The sequence below is a fragment of the Cavia porcellus genome, unplaced genomic scaffold (assembly GCF_034190915.1).
Source record: "Cavia porcellus strain 051 isolate PalLab524CR breed Dunkin Hartley unplaced genomic scaffold, mCavPor4.1 scaffold_16, whole genome shotgun sequence".
Taxonomy (NCBI): domain Eukaryota; kingdom Metazoa; phylum Chordata; class Mammalia; order Rodentia; family Caviidae; genus Cavia; species Cavia porcellus.
Window position 1 is genome coordinate 8839929 of NW_026947499.1, and position 21222 is coordinate 8861150.

General features: G+C 44.4%; 1 protein-coding gene and 1 non-coding gene across 3 annotated transcripts in view; one reads left to right on the forward strand and one right to left on the reverse strand.

Annotated features, from left to right (window-relative positions):
- Nucleotides 1–4488: 4488 nt before the first annotated feature.
- Tctn1 (tectonic family member 1) overlaps nt 4489–21222 on the forward strand; it is a 35910-nt gene continuing 19176 nt past the window's right edge. Inside the window, exons 1-6 of one of the 2 annotated variants that reach the window (XM_023562015.2) lie at nt 4489–4821; nt 9169–9289; nt 13302–13432; nt 14578–14729; nt 16971–17070; nt 18613–18722. In XM_023562015.2, the coding sequence (XP_023417783.2) occupies nt 4605–4821; nt 9169–9289; nt 13302–13432; nt 14578–14729; nt 16971–17070; nt 18613–18722 (831 nt within the window). In that variant the 5' untranslated portion in view covers nt 4489–4604. The remainder of the gene's footprint in view (nt 4822–9168; nt 9290–13301; nt 13433–14577; nt 14730–16970; nt 17071–18612; nt 18723–21222) is intronic. The other variant, XM_005000475.3, reaches the window with a different exon arrangement.
- On the reverse strand, nt 8555–8656 carry LOC111754866 (U6 spliceosomal RNA). Its single transcript, XR_002789544.1, has one exon. It is a non-coding gene; the product is annotated as a U6 spliceosomal RNA (small nuclear RNA).

Here is a 21222-nt window from a genome sequence, read left to right on the forward strand (position 1 = left end):
CCCATCACAAAAGGACAAATAACAAGTGATCCCACGCAGATGAAGCATTTGAAGTCGTCAAAATAATAGAAACGAAGTGTGAGGGTGGTTTGTTAGCGAAGGGTAGGGGGAGAGGAAGCGGGAAGTTGTGATTAGTGGGTTAGGGTATCAGTTTTGCAGGTGGGAAGGTTCTGTAGCCTAGTGACCAGTGAGTACACTTAACATCGCTAACTAAAAGATAGTTAAGATGGTAACTGTACTGTTATGTGTTCACAATAACTGCTCTAAAGAAGGCATGGAATGTCAACACGGGCAACACAAATGAGTCTCAAAACTATAAGGCTCAGTGACAGAGGTCAAGCTCAAAAGGCTCATTACCATGGACATGGCGTTCTGAAAAGGGAAAACGCAGGGACAGAAGAGATGGGTGTCTTCAGGAGCTGGGGCAAAGGGAGAGGTTAGTTATGAAGGTCTGCGGGGGAGCCTCCTGGGGATGCCTATACTTTGATTATAATTATCATTTTACAGCCATAACTCATAAAAATGGCCAGATGTGGTGGCTCATACCTGTAATCCCAACACTTGGGAGGCTGAGGCAAGATGACTGCTGCAAATGTGAGGCCAGCCTGAAATGCATAGTGAAACCCTGTTTCAAAACAAGAAAAAAAACTTATAAAATTGTACACTAAAAAAATCTTCACACTGAAAGAAATACCTATATCTCAAAAATTATACCACCCAAATTTATACTCTTTTTTCGGTACCAGAGATTGAACTTAAGACCTTGCGCTTGCCAGGAAGGCACTTTGCCAGTGAGCTAAACCCCAGGCCCTCCAAATTTATACACTTAAGCAATGGTGTATAAACTATCTCTCCATAAGTCCGACTGAAAAGAAGCAAATCACCAGAATGTTCACACCTGAATCATGTTGGTAGACAGTCCATCAAGTTCTTTTCCTTCTTTTTTGTTTTTGTTTTTGTGTCCTTCACACACACCTCCCCCCCGAAGTTGGGAATGGAACCTAGGGCCTGGCGCACGCCAGCCAAGCACCCTGCACCGAGCTGTACTGTGTGTTCTTTCTGGTCCTTTTGCTGTGTTTGGGATGTTTCCACTGGACAATATTACAAGGACAAGTGATTTGTTTAAAAAAGCCAACTGGTTTGACCAAATAATAGGATATAAGATTAAAATTGTACAGTAAACAAGGCATTCTTATTTCAGACCTGTCTATGGATGTCTCTGGTTGTATCTGACTTCATTTTGAGAAAAGGTCACTGTAAATTTGAGACCTTTCAAAAATATGAGTTCTGCTCAAAGAGCCCAAACACCCCCCATAACAATCCAGAAAACATTTGAAGGGTGGTGGCTGGCGAGGCACATGGCAGTTGGGGAGGGAGAAATGCTGACTTTTTTCTTCTGGATATTGGTCTAGAAATAAATTACTGGGCTGGTTTCTTCAGCCAAACTGGTAGGATCGGTCCTTGGCCTTCCCATGTTTTTTGTTCCCCCCGGAAGTGTACAGAGCATTGAACACAGGGCCTTGACCCTGATATAGCCCCAGCCCATTTTTTATCTTGAGACAAAGTCTAAGTTCCTAAATTTCCTTGACTGGGCTCAAACTCATGATCCACCTGCCTCAGCCTCCCAGAGTACTGAGATTACTATGTTAGCCGGTGCCACCAGGCCTAGCATCACAGTCTTGATCTCCTTGCAGGTCCAAACAGAACCTTTATGAAGCTTGATGATCCTATCTCTACTTATAAACTATTTGGGTAAGATGAACGACACATACATAGTTAATCGCAGGAAAAATACTTATTTTTTCCCCCAGCACTAGGGATCGAATCTAGGGCCTTTATACTGGGCTACATTTTCATATCCAGTGCTTTTTAAAATTTTGACTTTTAGGTGGTTTTTTTGGTGTGCACGCATGTGTGTCTATGTGTGTGTTTTGTTTTAATTTTTTTTTTTCTTTTTCATTTTTATCGGTACCGGGGATCGAACTCACGACCACCTGCTTGCAAGGCAGGTGCTTATGCCGCTGAGCTAAATCCCCAGCCTTGTTTTGTTTTTTGAGACAGAATCTTGCTACATAGTCTGGGCTGACCTTAAAGTCATGTGACCCAATCATGTCACCCAAATTGGTTTTTAATTCACAGTGATCCTCCTGCCTCAGCCTCCCAACTTCTGGGATTACAACCATTTATCACCACATCTGGTTTAGGTACCTAATTTTAAGTAGGGTAGAAGCCATGATTTTAACAATAACAACATCAGCTCAAACCACACCAATGAGCAGATCAAAATGATCGACACTGCCTTCCACCGTTAACCTTAGTTGCTTTTTTTTTTTTCTTTCTCTTGACTACCTACTCTTCCTGTCAGATTTTGCCAGGCTGTTCATGCAGCAGCTTCCAACTTAGAATTCCAAGAAGCTGAACTGTCTTGATTCCTCCTAACACTGGCACAGACCACTAGGAATTACAAATGCCAACAACCCTAGAGTGACAGATGGACATTTAAAATCACCAATATTTATACATAACCCAAATGCTGAGTTTTAGGGCAGAACATGGCTTTACGTCTCAGCCTTTCCATGTCCTTCCACCCTCAGGAGGGAACTTTTTAAAAGTCAGGGCAAAGGAAGAGAGAAAGAATGCTTTCAGTCAAAAGATGAAAAAACTGGCAGACACGAGTCACCTGTGAATGAAAAGTGCCAGTGTTCCTAAGGTTTGCAAAACTGTTTATGCAATCTCCATTTTGAGGATGCCATAAAATTATTTTTGGGCCATTTGCTGAATGTTGAGATTAGACAGAAAAGGGGAATAAAATGATTTCTGAGGTTGGAATCTTGGGATGTGAGCTTTTAAGAGGGTTTTAGAAGTTACATAATCATAAGGACAAAAATGGTAGAGAGCCACAGAGCACTTAATCAAAATTTTAATCCAGCCAAATAAAGTGTAGTTTAATGTTAGGTTTAAAATTTCAAATCAGAGGTGCCACACACCTGTAATCCCAGCACTCCAAGAAGCTGAGGCAGGAGGATCATATATTCCAGTCCAGGCTGAGCAATTTATGCAGACCCTGTCTCAAATAAACTAGGCATGGTGGCACATGCCTGTAATCCCACGGGGAGGTTGAGGCAGGAGGAATCACTGTGAGTTCAAGGTCAGCCTTGACTACATAATGCGTTCCGGACCAGCCTGAACTACATAGTGAGACCCCGCCTCAAAAAAACCCCAAAATAAATAAATAAAATGAATAGGGGCTGGGGAATGTAGTTCAGTGTGAAGATCCTGGACTCAATTCCCAAACACACACACACACAATCAAACAAAAAAATAGGACAGTGATTCTCAGACATTAAGAAAAAAAAAGAAGGTAGAAGTCTGCAGCTAAAGAGAAACTTTCAAAAAGAAAAAAAGTCCCACATTTAGAAGTTATAAGATGAAGGTATGGGAAATTTAGTGGTTTTTTTTTTAGTGAGATAGTTCATGAAACAGTCCAGAATTTCAGTCAGATCTTAAAACAATCCTCTATAGAAAAAATTGTGGAACTATCTGTATTACACATTTGAGTGATCCAATTATATTTTTATATACTGTGTCTGGAATGCCCCACAAAGGTGCTAAACATGTCGCTGTGATGATTTAGCCTTGCCATACAAATATAACAAACTAGGTATGTATACCATTTGTTATTCTGAATTGGTAATGCATTTCTTGAATAAATATTGTGATATGTTTCAGTATTTTGACATCTACTTCTGAATTGTAAGGAGACTGTGTCAAAGGTACAGACAGCATCGCCAGATAATTTTTCAGTTAGATTTGTTTTATTTTCCCCTTAAGATTTATAGATTAGGGCTGGGGATTTAGCTCAGTGGCATAAGCACCTGCCTGGCAAGCGCAAGGTCATGAGTTCAATCCCCGGTACCAAAAAGATTTGTAAATTAGTCTACTTAGTTTTTACCAAAGCTTTTTTTTTGTTTGTTTGTAAAATTATTAAGTGTTCATCTGGCCCCCTTATCACAACACCGAGTTTTCTGGCGACCTCTTGAATCATGCAGAACAAAGATGGTAACCCCAAGGTGGACGAGGGTCTGGGACACAGAATGTAAGGCTGGAGATGTGACCGACCTCCAGGTGCTTCTGCAGACTTAGAGTTAGAAGGCAGTTTCCAAACTTCGTGCCCTTGCCGGCTGTCATGCCCTTTGTTAGAAACGCTGATTCCTGGCCTTTGCCCTAGACAGATGGACTCAGGAACCCGTGATGGTGCACCTGGAAATCTGTGTTTTATAAACAAGCGCAGCTGGGAGACAAAAGAATCCCGGGTGGGATTTACAGGGCCCTGGTCTCCGCCCCGGCCTCGCCCATGCCCCGCCCCTCCAGCCCCGCCCCGCCCCTCCAGCCCCGCCCCTCCCCTCCAGCCCCGCCCCGCCCCTCCAGCCCTGCCCCGCCCTTACGCCCACGCTCACGCTCGCGCGGGCCTCGCTCAAGAATGGCCTCTCTAGCCGTCTGGCGCAGCTTCGCAGGTCCTATCCCATGATACCTCGCGCCTGGCTGTAGCTGTTGCGGGGCAACGAATAGTCCAGAGCTCGGGCAGCTCGGAGTTCTGCAGGGCCATGAGGCCTCAGGGCCTGCAGCTGCTCTTGCTGCTGCTTCTGGCCACCTGGGCCTCCGTGAGCGCGCAAGCCGTAGCCACTCTCGCGGTGCCAACCGAGGACCTCAACTCCACCGAGGCATCCCCTGCCACTCTCGGACCCTCCCCAACGCCTACGACCTTAGGCACCTCCAGACCCCAGAAGCCCCCAGGCCCCAGGCCTTCCCCAGTCACGGATGGTGGGTACCAAATGCTAACTCCTGAGAGGTCCAGTATGATACAACCTGGAGGGGAGCACGGGTGATGACTTAGAGTAACAGTGATAGTTTAACACTTACAGTGTGCTGACTGGCTGAGTGTTCCCGAGACATGAATCCTCCCACCTGTGACCCTGGTTAATGATAGGATCCATGTCACACTCTTGAGGAAGCCGAGGCTCAGAGAGTATGAGATGACATCAGCTTTGAAAGTACTTACCGTGGCCCTGGATGCCTTTAATGCTGAAGACAATAATGAGTGACAGAGAACAGCCAAAGATGATATTAAATAGAAAGTTTTTGGACAGTGGTGGAAATGAGTGTGACTGAGTGAAGCGATTGGTTCGAATTGCAAGAACTCAGGGGTCCTGTGTTTTGTTGGAGATGGGAAGATATGGAATGAGTGATTATTCCTTCTTCGTGGGGTTTATATTTAGGGATAGTTAGCATATTTCACAGAAAGTGGTTTTCTAATGGTGTAACTACAAATTTAGTGAATATTTTATAATCTGATTTGACACGGCACCGTTGGGATGTCAGTGACTTCTTGTGAGTGCAGTAGTTTGTGAGTATGTATTCCTGGGGTGAGGGTCATTTTAGCAGATTCTCAAAAGGGCTTGTGATCTCAAAATTATTTTTTAATCCTGTGTCGGGATTGATAGTAACTTCAATAGGTATGTATTTTAATCTCTTTTTGTGAGGAAAAATCTCTAAGCCTCCTGTAAATTAAAAAATAATTTTTGACTGGCATCTTGAGGTACCCATTCAGTATTTCTCTAAAAGACCACCTTTGGAAATTACCAGTAGTTTGTGAGAAAAATACAGGGTTAGGGATGTAGCTCAGTGGTGCAGTGTGTGCTTAGCATGCATGAGACCCTGAGTTCAAGTCCTAGCACCAAGAAAAATTGCAGAGAGCTGTATTTGCTACTTTAATATATAAACAAAATTTTTTATATTTAACTCCTTGTTCTGATAAATTAATAGGAAAGTTAAATCATGGACTTGTTAAAACAGAATATAGCCAAGTATTCAGTGTCCTAAAATTGTCTAAGGTTTTTGAACTGGGTTGTCTTTTATACACATTAAAAACACTTAATCTATTAATGCATTTTCTCTCCTTTTTTCCCCAGTATAAGTGATAAATGTATACATAGTTTTTTTTTCAATACTGAAGTTTGAGCCCAGGGTCTTTGCATTGAGCTATATTTTCTGCCTATTATTTATTTATTTATACTGGGGATCGAACTCATGACCTTGTGCTTACCAGGCAGGCGCTTATGCTGCTGAGCTAAATCTCTAGCCTTTCTGCCCTTTTAAAATTTTTTATTTTAAGGCAGCGTCTCACTAAGTCACTAAAAGTTCAAACTTTTGATCCTCCTGCCTCAGCTTCCCAGAATGCTGGAATTACAGGTGTGCAACTCCATACCCACCTTGACTTCCTTTTTAAAGGATTGTTCTTTAGACTTGTGACAGTAACTCCTTTATTCACTGCTTATTGTATGGCAGGCATTGTATGCTAGGCATTTCACCTGTGATGTGTCTTAAGTCAATCATCACAGCAATCTAATGGTACAGACACTGTTATTTTCCCTAACCCTAACCCTACTTTTAGGCTACACAGCTGCAAGTGCTGGAGCAGGATACTGCCTCTGGAGAGCTAGGTGGGAAGTTGCAGAAAGAGTTTCAGGCAGTGCTGAGTAGAAGCTCGAATCCTGCTGTCTGAGCCAGGGGTACAGATGGGAGGCTTAGAAGGACCCCTGAGTGTGCTTGGATCCAGTGAGGGCTCCGCAGGTCCTTAGCGGATGGTTCACTGCTCTCCCGTCTCAGATAGAGACCTTTTTTTTTCTGAGAGGAAGTATTAAACACTGTTGCTTAATCCTTAGGAACCTTGTGACCATTTACAAAAGCGTTTTAATTTTTGTAAACAAATGAAGATTGTAAATTAAACACATAAGGCAGGGAGCATAACTGTCCTTTCCGTTTCTTCCATTATGTGGGGTCCGTCTCTTACTAAGCACGTGCTATAGATGCAGGTAACCTAAGGGGAAGATGTCTGTAAGAGCATCTGGAATTATTGATGAAACCTTCTCCTTGACAGACATAGTGGCACACATCTATATTCCCAGCACTTGGGAGGCAGAGGCAGGAGAATTGCTGAGTTCAAGGCCAGCCTGAACTGTATAGTGAGCTCTTGTCTCAAGAAGTCGCATGTTACCAAATCTAGTGAATAAGGTGGAGGAAGACACACTGCAATGAGTACAAACCTGCCTTTCTGTTGGATGGCCTCGGCAGCTGCGTTCTCTTTCTTTTCATTTATTTATTTGGTACTGAAGATTGAACTCAGGACCTTGCATATGTCAGGCGGCAGGCGCTTGTGCTACTGAGCTATATCCTTGGCACCTTTAATACATTTTTTAATTTAAATAGTCATTGTCTGTATTAGTCACCCCTTGTAGTTATTCCAGCTGTTAAAAATGGAGATACAAGGGGCTGGGGATTTAGCTCAGCGGCATAAGCACCTGTCTTGCAAGCAGGCAATCGTGAGTTCGATCCCTGGTACCGATAAAAAAAAGGAAAAAGACAAAAAAAAAAAAAAGAAAAGAAAAGAAAATGGAGATACAAGCGTAAGAGTTAAAAATCTGGATAATCATCACCAACAGCTGTGTAGTGGATTTCCTGGCTTTGCTTCATGCTTTGCCATCTAAATTACCAAAGGTCTTCTGAGCACCAGAGAGAGTCTAATTCTTGGCCAAAGCCTGTGAATGAGTTTGGCTTCAAAGCTATAGGTTACTCTGCAGGAAGAATTGGGACAAGGCTGAAAACCCATCTTCTTGGTTTTAAGGTGTAAAGTCGGTCCTTCCTCCAGTTGGAATCTCTAGAGGAGCAGGGGTTTGGGAAGCTGGGACTGGACCAGTGGCTCTGATGGTCAGGCAGGTGTTTAGGTGTGCCAATTATCAGTGTCACCTGGAAGTTCTGAAAAATGCAGCTGTGGAGACAGTGCCCTTTGCGGACCATGGGGAGAGAGAACAACAAAGCTGAATCAGTAAGCAAATCCAGTCTGAACCCAGTCTGGGAACCAGCGCCATGCTCAGGCCACTGCAGGACTGGAACAGACAGACCCCAGCCCTTCCGGCGTGCTGGCTGGCAAACAAGTACCAAGTCCTCCCTCCCACTCAACCACTGTAGGGGACAGGCTTGTCTGGAGACACACAGGCTGTGATGATAGGCTAAGCAGGTAAAATGCAATTGGACGCCTGTGGTGCTCTGGTGTTTCACTAGCATTGCAAGGCTAGGGCCAGTGGTCTGACTATGGGTTCAGATGATAGCGGTGCACAGTGTGGCATCTAGGGGGGATCTTCTGAGGGTTGCAGCCACTGTTGATTCCCTACAGTCTTGTTTTGGAAGTCCCATATTGTTTCCATTGTTTTGTTGGGTTGGTTTTACTCTCTTTTGTTTATGTCAAATCCGATGGCAGAAGCAGCTATTTCAAAGATAGCAAGATATATTATGATAGCAATTTGGGATTTACTATAGGCTTATTTGAAGTCCTTTATTGCATTCATTGTTTTGTTTTTCTTGTTGCTATTCTATTATGTTTTATTTGATTTTTACTATGTCTAAAGTTATCTGCAACTATTTTGAAGATATCAAGAAGCATTGTAGTAACTGTTGTTGATTTTGTAATGTTTTGAAGCCTTGTATCTTTTTTTTTTTTTTTAATATGGAACGCTTAACAAATTTGCGTATCATCTTTGTGCGGGGCCATGCTAATCTTTTCTGTATCATTACAATTTTAGTATATGTGCTGCCCAAGCAAGCATGAAGTCCTATATCTTTTTTTTTTTTTTTTATCAAGTTGGAGTCAGAGTCCTATATCTTTTACATTGGTTTGTTTTGATTGATTTTATTCTATTTTATCCTCTTTAAAATTAAAAAAAAAATTTCTTTATCGGTACCGGGGATTGAACTCATGACCGCATGCTTGCAAGGCAGGCGCTTATGCCGCTGAGCTAAATCCCCAGCCCCCCCCCAAATTTTTTTAAACCCCAAAAAATGAAAAATGCAGCTGTGCGGGCTTTACAGTAAGCTCCCCAAATCAGAGTCCTTGTCACCGGAGCATGAACAGACCTTCTAGAGTCAGGTGATCAGTCACCTCTGATGCGGGTGCTCAAACTGAGCAACTCCCACTTCACAGATTCCCCCAAGCACACTAGGACACACAAAACAGACCTTCGATAGGAAACTGATTTCTAGCACTTTGTAATGGCAGGGGACAGTCATCACCCACTGGTGGCAGCGCTCTGACTTCTGCCCTTCTTTCTCCTGCAGTGGCCGCTCTGTGTGTCTGTGACTTGTCCCCTGCCCAGTGTGATGTCAACTGCTGTTGTGACCCTGACTGCAGCTCCGAGGATTTCAGTGTCTTCTCTGCATGCTCAGTTCCAGTTGTCACGTAAGTATGTGACATGTGGTTTTGATAAAATTTGACTGACTAAGCCAATAAAATCTGGGAACAATAAGCGAAAAGCCCCAGGCTGAAAAACTCAAACCGAATTTCCCATGTTTTGCTTGGTGTGGAAACCATCCTGGACAGAGCAGTGTGCAAAGCAGTAGCCAGCCTTTATTTGCATCCCATAATGTGGGCAAAAGAGAAGCGTGTATGTGTTGCTTAGAGTACGGTGAGCCGTTTCCCCTGGAGTCCTGAACAGATCTGTGTCCTACATTTTGCATCAGTGACAGTGTCACGTGGAGGGGGAGAGTGCAGTTTAATTTCATAGCTCTTGCTGTGGACCTAGCACTAGTAACAAAAATAACCGAGCAGATAGCAATGTTTTGTTTATGCTCTGTGAAGTGTAAGTCTACCAGGAGTTCTCTCTGCTCACCTCAGAACAGAGGCTCCCTGTGGCCTACACTGCAGAGATAAGCTGCTCTGAATGGTTTGTTCTCAAATTTCAGAGCGTTTTGGAAAAAAATTAGCATTTCAGAAAGGTTTGTTTATTCAGGATGGACCAACTTGCCATTCAAAGACAGGGAATGTAAATTTAGCCGAGTAGCACATTTTAGCAGTTGACACTTGGCAGGTTGAATCTTTTTTGGAAGTCCCTGGTTTTTTCCCATGAGAACCCATTTTACTGATCCAATGGGAAATTGAATCTATTTCTAATGCTGTCAAAGCAGCAAGCAAGCAAGCAAGAAAACGAAAAGAAGCTAATGGGGCGGTGTAGTCAGATTAATTTTCTAACTACAGCATGCTTCAGTCTGTGTTGAAAATCAGTCTGCGCTCCTGCCTAGGTAAGTGCAGGAGCCTAGGAGTGGGACTTCTACTTTAACCTGGGACCATCTTTAAAATGTCATTTTTCTTGCAGTCAGTATGATGATTTTAGATGTAGACTCCAGCAAACTTTTTCTGTAGGGGCCAGATAATAACTACTTCAGTCTTCACGGTCAGTGGACCTGTGTTACAGCTTCTCAACTTTACCTTGGTTGAACAAACACAGTTAAAGATATGGAACTGAGAGATGGGTGACTGGCTTTCCAGTGTAACTATAAACACAGGCCAGTTTGCAGACCCCCAGTGTAGAAAACTGCTGAATCCACTGTGCCCTCAGCAAAGAACCTGAGCATTTTTCTGAGTTAGTTTTGTTTCTTTTTCCTAAATATGAAGTAGGGAATTAACTAAATCAAAAATCATAGGATTCTCATTATGTAGATTCCAGCTCATAAATCAGTTTGCTTGCATTTGTCAAACTGTCAACAGTTTCCCCGTTAGATGGCAGTGTCACAAGAAAAGTGCACATGAGAAACATGTCCTTCATGTCTCAGCGGTGCCTAGAATGAGTGAAGGGGCAGAACTCTGGTAGGAGGTTTGCTTGGCATGATTTCCATCCCTGGCACTGTGTAGAGAAACCCAAAAAACGAAAACACAAAAAACAGAGTTGACTAGATGAAGAAACTTCTCCCCTTCACCCCAGAACAATTCTTGTGTCCCCTCTGACTTCTTCTGTGGTCAGTTGAGGCCCCTGACTGTGCCCCGTCAGCCTCCTCTCTGCGTATCCTAAGCCTTTCTTGAGCACTTCATGCTGCCAGCACCAGAGACTGGGAGGGAAGGGGCCGACCCTCCCCTCCGCCCTTCCCTACTCCCTCACCCCCCAGTTAAAGAGTCCATGGCGGATTGAGGAAGATTGATGAATGTGTGGCAGTTTCTGCTCCGAGCCCCAGGAGAACTGGAGGAGGGGCATCTGACTGGGCCAGACAGGCCAGGGGAGGCTTTCTAGAGAGGAAGACCTGAGTTGCTCCATGTCCTGAAGGACAAGTAGGAGTCAGCCAGCATGGAGCTGGGGGCCATTCCAGGCCAAGGGAGCTGCCTGGCCAGAGTCCTGGGGTGTAGGAGGGTACAGCAGCTTTGTGGGGCTGAGAGGGGTAGGGCGCCATGCATGGGGAGGAGAGAGCAGGACGTGAGTGTGTGTGTGTGTGTGTGTGTGTGTGTGTGTGTGTGTTAGACTTCATCCTGCGGTCCCGTCTTACATAAGTCTGCAGCAGCGTGCACAGTGGATCACGGAGGCCAAACGTGGTGCAGAGAACCAAGTAAGGTGCTGTGGCAATGAGACTCGGTGCCCCCCATCTCTTCCCCATGCCCTGTACCCCAGGCTATGACCACAGGACTGGAGAGACGTTCGGGAAGGGATGCTGAGAGACTGCCTGGGGCCGGAGGGCAGGCCAAGTGCAGCTGAAGTCAGCAGCTCCAGTCTGTGTAAGCCTTCCTGCCCTGGAGGCCTCGCACCCACTCTTGCTCCTTCTGCTTCTGAAGCTTACACCTCATCTTGTCTCATTAAGTGAAAACCCTTCAAAAGGTCTCATTAAGTAGTTGGGCATGGTGGTACATGCTTGTAAGCCCAGCGTACAAGCAATTGAGGCAGGAGGATTGCTGTGAGTTCAAGGCCAGCTTGGACTACATAGCGAGACCCTGTCTCAAAAACAAAACAAAAAAAAGGTCTCATTATATATAGATCCCTTATTAAATGGCTAAACCATTAATACTATATTAAATGGTTTCATCATTGTGGTACCACATACCTGTAATCCCAACACTCTGGGAGGCTGAGGCAAGAGGATCACAAATCCAAGCCCAATTTCTCTCTCTCTCTCTCTCTCTCTCTCTCTCTCTCTCTCTCTCTCTCTGCCTTTTTAAGACAGGGTTTCACTCTGCAGTTCAGGCTGGCTTTGAGCTTACTTTGTAACTCAGGTTAGTCTTGAACTCCCAAGAATCCTCCTGCCTCAGCCGTCCAGGTGCTGGGAGTATAGATATGCACCACCATACCTGACTGCAGCCTAATTTAATAAAAATATTTTGTCCCCCCCAAAAAAAAAAAAAAAAATATATATATATATATAGCTCAGTGTGAAAGCTGTGGGTCCAACTCCCACTATCTTATCAATCAACCAATCAATCAGTCAATAATAAGACTTCATCATAGACCAGATTCTAGTCAGAATCTGGTTTACCAATTTGGTTTACCAATCCTCTTCTGCTGGTGTAAGTTATTCCTAATTTTCCCCAATTATAGATAAAGCTGCAGTGACATCCTGCCACATGCATCTTTATAAATGTCTCTTAGGACATGTTCTCAGACGTGGAATTGCTGAGTCAAAAGGTACATCATTTAAGCCTCCTGCAACATGCGCAAATTGCCCTTCAGAAGGCATCCGAGTCTGGACTCAGTGGCACTGCAGTATGAATGGCGACTTCTTGTCCTCTTCCCAAGACCAGACTCTGCCGTTAGGTTTCCACTGGCTGGGCTGGCGTAGAGGGTTTGAGACGGGAGCCAGTAGGAAATGCCAAAAAGCGTATTTGATAACATGGGACAGGCTAGACATGATAATTAATTAAGGCTTTAAAGCGATATGTAGATATAATACCACTTTTGTTATAACTTTATCTTCAAACCCTATCTATGTGTGTTTCAGATTGATTGGGGTTTGTTAATCTGGGATTGACAGAGGACCTGACTGTATCATAATTTCCAAGCTATAAATTTTACAGATGATTTTACATTTTCTGATTTTTTACAATCTTTTGAAGATAGTTTTATTTTAAAGATGAGGAATTTTGGATCTATTCTGGGTACTCTGGGTACTTATGAACAATCTAAAGTTCTAAAAGACTTTACATAATTGATGTTTTCAGAGTTTACAAGGTTCATTTATATCAGAATTACACCCCGATCCATATTCCACACTTGAGAAGGTTTCCTTAGAGGTTAACACACTTGTCTTAACTTTTTCCTGTAATGGAAAACATTTCAAATGCGGAACATTTTAACACTGAATAAACTAAGTAACAATGTATTCTGTTTTAACATTGTGCTTTCAGAAGTACCTTTCATGTACCGTCTGACAATTTTAAAATACTCTTGCTAAAACCGTGGTTATACCTTCAAATTTCTACTGTTCTTTTTAATTTCCAGGGGAGACAGCCACTTCTGCAGTCAGAAAGCAGCCATCTACTTTTTGAATTTTACAGCAAACCCTCCTCAAAGGGTATTTAAACTTGTTGACCAGATCAATCCATCTATTTTCTGCATTCATACTACAAACTGTAAGTATTTGATGTGGACTTAGAGTATTTTGTGAAACTTTGGAAAAATTTTCTTTAAAATTTATGAAAAAAATGCTTTATTCAGTTAAACTAAAAAAAAAAAATAAAACAAAACAAAACAACCCTCATCCTGTGTTTGGCTGCACATGTGTAGTGTGTATATCCTGGGGCCATTTTCCAGGTAACTGAAAATATCTGTGCAGATCCACGGCACACACAAGTTTCTTTAAAAGTACCTGTGCTATGTAGTTGCCTTTGAGTTCTTATACTTGGTTTTGAAAGTGCTCGTGCTATGTAGACATACACAGGAATCCAGATTTTTTTTTTCTTTCTGTGTTTTTTACTTTATTTCCTCTGGCGTAATGGTTGAAAATCAGGTTCAGCATCGAACATTACCTGTGGTTTCTATTTCCTTTTTCTTTTTTATTTTTACTAAGAATTTTGCATAAAAACCGGATCTTTATTTTTATCTGCACATTAGCTCAAGCCAGTGTCTTGATCTAAACTACGAATGAGTGTAAAATGTTCTCCAGATATCAAAACCCAGGGGGGCAGTTAGGGCTTTGTCTGTTGAACTGCAGCATCTCTTTGGAATGTCTTTATAGCTTTTGGTTTGTGTTCTTGTGACTGAAAACCGAGATGAGTGTGCTGTGGTGTTACCTGAAGCGACAGCTGACTGTGACTGTCACGTTCTCTGCCATCCACCAGCCCAGTGATCACACCCCACCCTCTGTTTTTTTTTTTTTTTTTTTTTTGTCTTTTTCCTTTTTATCAGTACCAGGGATCGAACTTACCACTGCCTGCTTGCAAGGCAGGTGCTTATGCCGCTGAGCTAAATCCCCAGCCTCCACACCCCACCCTCTGCACACAGCACATTTTCCCCTGCCATCCCTGGCGGGGAAGGTGATATATTCCCTGTGCCGTGCTGTTTACCCGAAGGCCGGGAAACCATGCTGTTCCCCTGTGGGGAGCAGCCTGGCCTAGGAGCTGTTTACTTAACGAGCCCCCAGAAGTCCGAGGAAAAGGGAACATGCAGAAAGAGACTATTAACATCAGCCTTAATGCTGACACCGGCTTGAAAATATTACAGATGCCATATGTGGTACATGTTTTATGCTGATTTAAAATACTTTTTCTGAAAACAGATAAACCTGCATTATCCTTTATTAATCCAGAAGTGCCTGATGAGAACAGTTTTGATAGGTGGATGAAAACATCGGAAGGTTTTACATCAAATGTAGAAGCAGATGTTTCTTTTACGGCCAAATCAGATGCTTCACATACTACTAAATATGAGGTGAGCCGAGAATTCGAGTTTATTCACGTGTTAAAATACCCTGTCCTTGTGAGTTAACTTTCAGTACACTACCAGCAAAGCTGGCTTCCCCAAGATGTTGAATTGGTGTCATCGACTTAAAACCTTACTGTTCCTATTTCTGTTTCTGTTTTGTTTTTTGAGGCAGGGTGTGGCAGTGTAGCTCAGGGTGGCCTTGAACTCTCAGTGGTTCTCCTGCCTCAGCTTCCCAGTCCCGAGTGCTGGCATTACCAAGATACACCATCATGCTTGGCATTAATGTTCTAAGTTGTGAAAATTACATAGGACATACTCTGTGTTAAGCTTACATTTTGCCTCTGCAGAATTCTTTGTTCTTAACCTTAAGAGATGCAAAAATGCTTGAGGCCTGCTGCTAGGAACATTAAATGGATTGGCTGGGTGCTTGCCTCAGAATTGTATTTAGTCTAATAGAGTTTAGAAAGATGGGCACTATTTTCTATTCCTGAGTAAGCCACTGAAATGTGACATACATGGCTGGGGATTTAGCTCAGCGGCATAAGCACCTGCCTGACAAGTGTGAGGTCATGAGTTTGATCCCTGGTACCACACACACACACAAAGAAATGTGACGTATAATATTGAATAAACTTTTGTTTTTCAAAAGTGTGTTTTAGTTAGGCATTGCAGTGCACACCTGTAATCCCAGCACTCAGGAGGCTGAGGCAGGTGGATTGCTGTGAGTTTAAGGTCAGCCTGGGCTACCCAGTGAGTTTCAAGGCCAGCCTGACCTACATAGCAAGACCCTGTCTCAAAAAAAAAGTTTTAAAAAGGGAAGTATAGAAGCACGTGTACTCATTCTGCTAGGGTCACAGGCGTGTGCCACCACACCCAACTTAGTGCACTGTTTCTTAGAGCAGGTGTTTAGAGATCCCTGAGTAAAATTAAAAGTCCCTGGTCACCAATAAAATTCACCCTGAAGGGGCTGGAGTGTGGCTCAGAGATGAGTTCCAGCTTGTGCTCAGCACGCATGAGGCCCTGGGTCCATATCCCAAACCAAAAAAAATTTTTTTTCCACTGACGAATTCAAGGTAAACAAACCAGAATTGTTAAATAAAATTTTTTAAAAATTCATACTGCAGATTACTGTGTATGGAGTATTGCTGTGTATTCTTCCTGATTTTTTAAGTGCAGCTGTGAAATACAATATATAGCAGTTGGACTTATAGTTCCCACATTGTTCTAGAAAATTCTTTTCTCAGTGATAGGCATGCACCTCTTCCCTGTGGATGCGAAACCTGTTTCTTGGGCATTTTCCATGTGCTGAGCGCGTAGACCTTTTCAGATGTTACCAATACACCCTGGGAGTGACACATCATTGTCCCATTTACCTGAGGAGAAAAATACAGGCAGTGACTTTTCAGATCTAGTGCGAGGGCAGCATTTCCGAAGAATCCCTCTCTGTATTCCAGCCATTCCCTTCTGCCAGCCCTGGGGACTGAACCAGGGCCTTGTGCATGCTAGGCTAGGGCTATGCTGCCATTCCCAGCTGAAGCTATTCTCCTCCAACGGGCATTTGTTTGTATTTTCGCTGTTAGAAATAATGAGCACTTTCTGTGTGTGTATATATTCATGCAGTTGTCTGTGCAAATCCTTAGGATGTGTCTCTAAAAGAGAGTTTAGCTTGGTCACAGCGGGCAGGAATTTTAAACACCGACAAGCAGACTGCCACTGAGAAAGACAGCAGGGGCTTGTCCTCCCAGTTCCCAGAGAAGACACATGTTCCCAAAACCTAATTGGCACCAAGGCATTTGGGTGAACTTTCAGATTCACAAAAATTGTCTACGTGGCCAATAGCTATACATTTGGGTTTTGAACTTCATAGAATTCTATGGGGGATTGGTTGTGGGAAAAGAAGGTGTTCTTTCACAAAACTCACCCATAGAATACTGATTCACAGAAACTGTATAATTTTAATGTAAACCATAGCTGCTCTTGAATTAATGCTTGTGAAACACAACCACGCGAGCCCTGTGCCAGCCTTGTAGCTCCTGTCTGCTGAGGCACACACGTAGTGTCCCGTGTACCCTGCCAGACACACAGCTGGCAGTGTGAGCTCACACAAACACCTCCTTAAAGGTGGCATGTCAGGTACCCGCGCTGGGTGGGTTGGCCACACCTGGCTTTCACTCCCCAGAGTGACCCTGGTCGAGGCCTGGGCAGCATGGGGATGAGTGCTCACTCCGGCTGCTTCTGTGTTTGCAGTACGGGGCTCCTCTGCAGGCTTCAGCTGCATCTCCGCATCCCTTTCTGAGATTCCCTTCGCCTCTCACGTCGGCTCTGTGCACGGATAACAACCCTGCAGGTAATTGAGTGACTGTTGTTTCCATAAAGAGACTTTGCAGCTAGTTCATATCTGAAGCAGTCGTGATTAAACGGGTTCACAACTAGAAACAGAACCTTGGGGTTGAAAGAGGCCACGAAGGTTTTGGAATTCAGTACCCTGCCAGTGCAGAAGTTTTTCCAGCCATAGGCCTTCACTGTTTGAGCGCTGGTCGTGATGAGCCGCTCACTACCTGCAAACAGCCCACTTGGCTGGCAAAGTGGTCCTTTTCCACTGGGCACCTCCTGTGTGCTGCTCACTGTGGGAAGTGGTGCCTGGGGTTTTCCAGGCAGTCTTCTCAGTGATCCTTGGAGGTGAGGTTGGAATCTACTTTGGTGGGGAACTGGAGAGGCTGAGGCTTTCTCGCTGAGCTCACGTGATCATGAGATGACAGAGCAGGGACGGAGCCATGCAGTCAGCCCACCGCTGTGCTCTGCTGCACTCCCTCGCCTCCCACAGGCCTTGCTGCTGCTTTCGGGAGTGATGGGGAGCCACAGACCAACGCCAGAGCCCCACCATGAAGTGGCTAAGCAGCAAACAATAGGAATTGTGTGGTGGCGCAAACTTGTAATCCCAGCACTTGGAAGGCTGAGGCAGGAGGGTCGCCATGAGTTCAAGGCCAGCCTGGGCTACATAGTGAGTTCAAGTATAGCCTCAACTATATAGCAAGACCCTGTCTCATAAAAACCAAATCAAAAGAAAAAGAGGAGAATGTATTTTTGCTAAGAAGACGCTTATCCTTGAACGTGCTGGGAACAAGGCAAAATAAAACCAACCTGAGATACTGTTTTTACCTATTAGATTGACAGTGCTCAAAAACCTTGAAGCTGTAGCCAAGCAGCCACACATCTCCATGGCTGGTGCGGCTGTGCGTCGTCCCACCCCTGGAGGGACACTTTGCCTGTGCCATCTATCAAAACTATAAACAATCGTGTGCTTCATTCCAGCTGTTAAACCCCAAGGCGCTGATCCTGCCGAAATGCTGGCCCTTGTGCCAGGTGGCAGGTGGAGCAAAGGCAGAGGAGACACAGGTGTCCGTTGTAGGAGGCTGGGGACTCGAGGTGCCCAGCTCCCACAGGACACTAACCCAACAAAAGGAGGCAAGGAAGCTCTTCATGTTCTGAGACAGACTGTCAGGCAGGCTCATTGTTCAGTGGAAAAACAAAGGGTGGATTAGTGTATCTAGCACGCATTTGTTTCCAAGAGTGGAAAAAGTAATGTAGACCTGGTTTTACATACAGATTTTCTTGCATTTGCGTAGTCTATTTCCAGAAAGAGGCGCTGGAAACTTGCTGCTGGCGTCGGGCTGGGGCGAGGGCTGGAGCTGCGGACCACTCGGAATGTTTTTGTGCCTTTCAAGTTGTGAACTTTGTACCTGGCTGACAACTAATTTTTAATCTGTACTTCAGACATATTGCACATCCATGTTACGGCTTATTTTGCAGTTTTACCTAGGTGACAGTTACCGCTGGACAGCTGAAACCTTTCTTTGTATCTTTTCCTCTCGAAATGTTATGATTGCAGCATTTCTGGTGAACCAGGCTGTTAAGTGCACCAGAAGTGTAAATTTAGAACAGTGTGAAGAAATGGAGGCCCTTAGGATGGACTATTACAGCAGCCCTATGATTCTGAGGGTAAGGATTATTTTGAAGTAGAACTGACTCACTAGGTATGTTTTCAGTTCTCTGTGCCATTTTATTTTATTTTGATTTTTTTGAGACAGGGTGTCACCAACCAGTTTAGGCTGGTTTTGAACTCACTATGTAGCCTAGCCTGGCTCCGAACTTTCCTTGAGGCTCTTGCCTCAGCCTCCTGAGTGCTTGGGTTTCAGGTGTGCACCACAACACGTGGTTCTTGTGCCCTTTTAAAATATGACAAGTATAGAATAATTTCAGTGTGTGATTGAAATTTCTCAAGGACTTTGGTATCAGTGATTATTGAACTAATTCTTTTTTTTTTTTTTTTTTTTTTTTTGTCTTTTTCCTTTTTATTGGTACCAGGGATCGAACTCACGACTGCCTGCTTGCAAGGCAGGTGCTTATGCCACTTAGCTAAATCCCCAGCACCCTGAACTAATTCTTTAAATAATCTTTATTTTTATATAGTTAGCTATATTTTACTTTTACTTTTTTCTTTCATTCTTTTGGATGGTAACCCGATGTCTGTCTCCTAAACAAAACAAAGTCTTTACCAGGAACATAAAAACTTTAGAAATTTAAAATATCTTACTTTTTTTTTTTTCTTTTTCTCTTTTTTATTGGTACCGGGGATTGAACTCACAACCGCCTGCTTGCAAGGCAGGTGCTTATGCCACTGAGCTAAATCCCCAGCCCCAGTAATATAAAATATCTTAATGACAGAAATAATTATAATAGAACCAGAAAGAGTTCTCTGTGAGAAGCAAACCAGAAAGATAGAATGCACTGTCTGTTTGACGGTGAACTTGGCAGATAGAAAAAGATAGGATCGGGGTTTCTGAAGCAGGAAAAAGAGGGGGTGAGGTAGTCCCCTTCTCTCCAGGCAATAGAGAAAGAGTAGGGCCCTGGCCCCCTGGACAGATGACAGGGAGGTTTGCAAGAAGAGGTGTTTTCCACAATTAAAAACCATGTGATTATTGGGCTAGGCGTGGTGGTGCATGTTTGTAATCTCAGCACTCGGGAGGCAGAGGCAGGAAGCTGGGAGCAAGTTCAAGGCCAGCCTGGGCTACATGGTGAGCTGCTGTCTCAAAGACCCCAAAACAAAACAAAACAAGATTATTGTCCAAGTCTTCCCTCTCCCCATTTCTTTTGGTGTATGTGTGTATAGTTCTGGGATTTGAACCCAGGGCCTTGTGCATGCTAGGCAAGCAGCATGCCACAGGGCTAGATCCCAAGCTTGCTTTTTTTTTTTTTTTTTTTGGAATAGGATTTTACATTTTCGATCATGCTAAGTAGCTGGGATTTTAGGTGTGTGCCACTGCACCTGGCTCGATTTCCATTTTTGGGATGTGTGTGTGCGTGTATGGTATAGGGATAAGCAGTCCATAGCTGCATACTCATTTGGGCTTCTGTATTCAGAAGCCAGTTTGAACTTTCTGCTCCCTGCTCCCCTCTGCCCTCTTCTTGTGAGTCACCCTCTGAGCCTATGGGTTCTTCCAGTTACTCTGGCTTCTCATAGTGTCTTAGGCATCCAGCTAAGTTCTTAGCACAGAGCTTCCCCAACATGCCTGTTCACCCCCTCTCAAAGCTCATCATGGCCCAAGGGTGTCTGGGGATGAGGTTGTGAGAGATGAAGGACAGAAAGTGAGAGAGGTGAAGGACAGGAAGTGGAGGAGGATGAAGGTCAGGAAGTGGAGAGGGATGAAGGACAGGAAGTGGAGGGAGTTGAAGGACAGGAAGTGGAGGGGGTTGAAGGTCAGGAAGTGGAGGGGGTTGAAGGTCAGGAAGAGGAGGGGGATGAAGATCAGGAAGTGGAGGGGGATGAAGGTTAGTAAGTGGAGGGAGATGAAGGTCAGGAAGTGGAGGGGGATGAAGGTCAGGAAGTGGAGGGGGATGAAGGTCAGGAAGAGGAGGGGGATGAAGATCAGGAAGTGGAGGGGGATGAAGGTTAGTAAGTGGAGGGAGATGAAGGTCAGGAAGTGGAGGGGGATGAAGGTCAGGAAGTGGAGGGGGATGAAGGTCAGGAAGAGGAGGGGGATGAAGATCAGGAAGTGGAGGGGGATGAATGTCAGTAAGTGGAGGGAGATGAAGGTCAGGAAGTGGAGGGGGATGAAGGACAGGAAGTGGAGGGGGTTGAAGGACAAGAAGTGGAGGGGGATGAAGGTCAGGAAGTGGAGGGGGTTGAAGGTCAGGAAGAGGAGGGGGATGAAGATCAGGAAGTGGAGGGGGATGAACGTCAGTAAGTGGAGGTAGATGAAGGTCAGGAAGTAGAGGGGGATGAAGGTCAGGAAGTGGAGGGGATGAAGGACAGGAAGTGGAGGGAGATGAAGGTCAGGAAGAGGAGGGGGATGAAGGTCAGGAATTGGAGGGAGATGAAGGACAGGAAGTGGAGGGGGATGAAGGACAGGAAGAGGAGGGAGATGAAGGACAGGAAGTGGAGGGGGATGAAGGACAGGAAGTGGAGGGGGATGAAGGTCAGGAAGTGGAGGGGGATGAA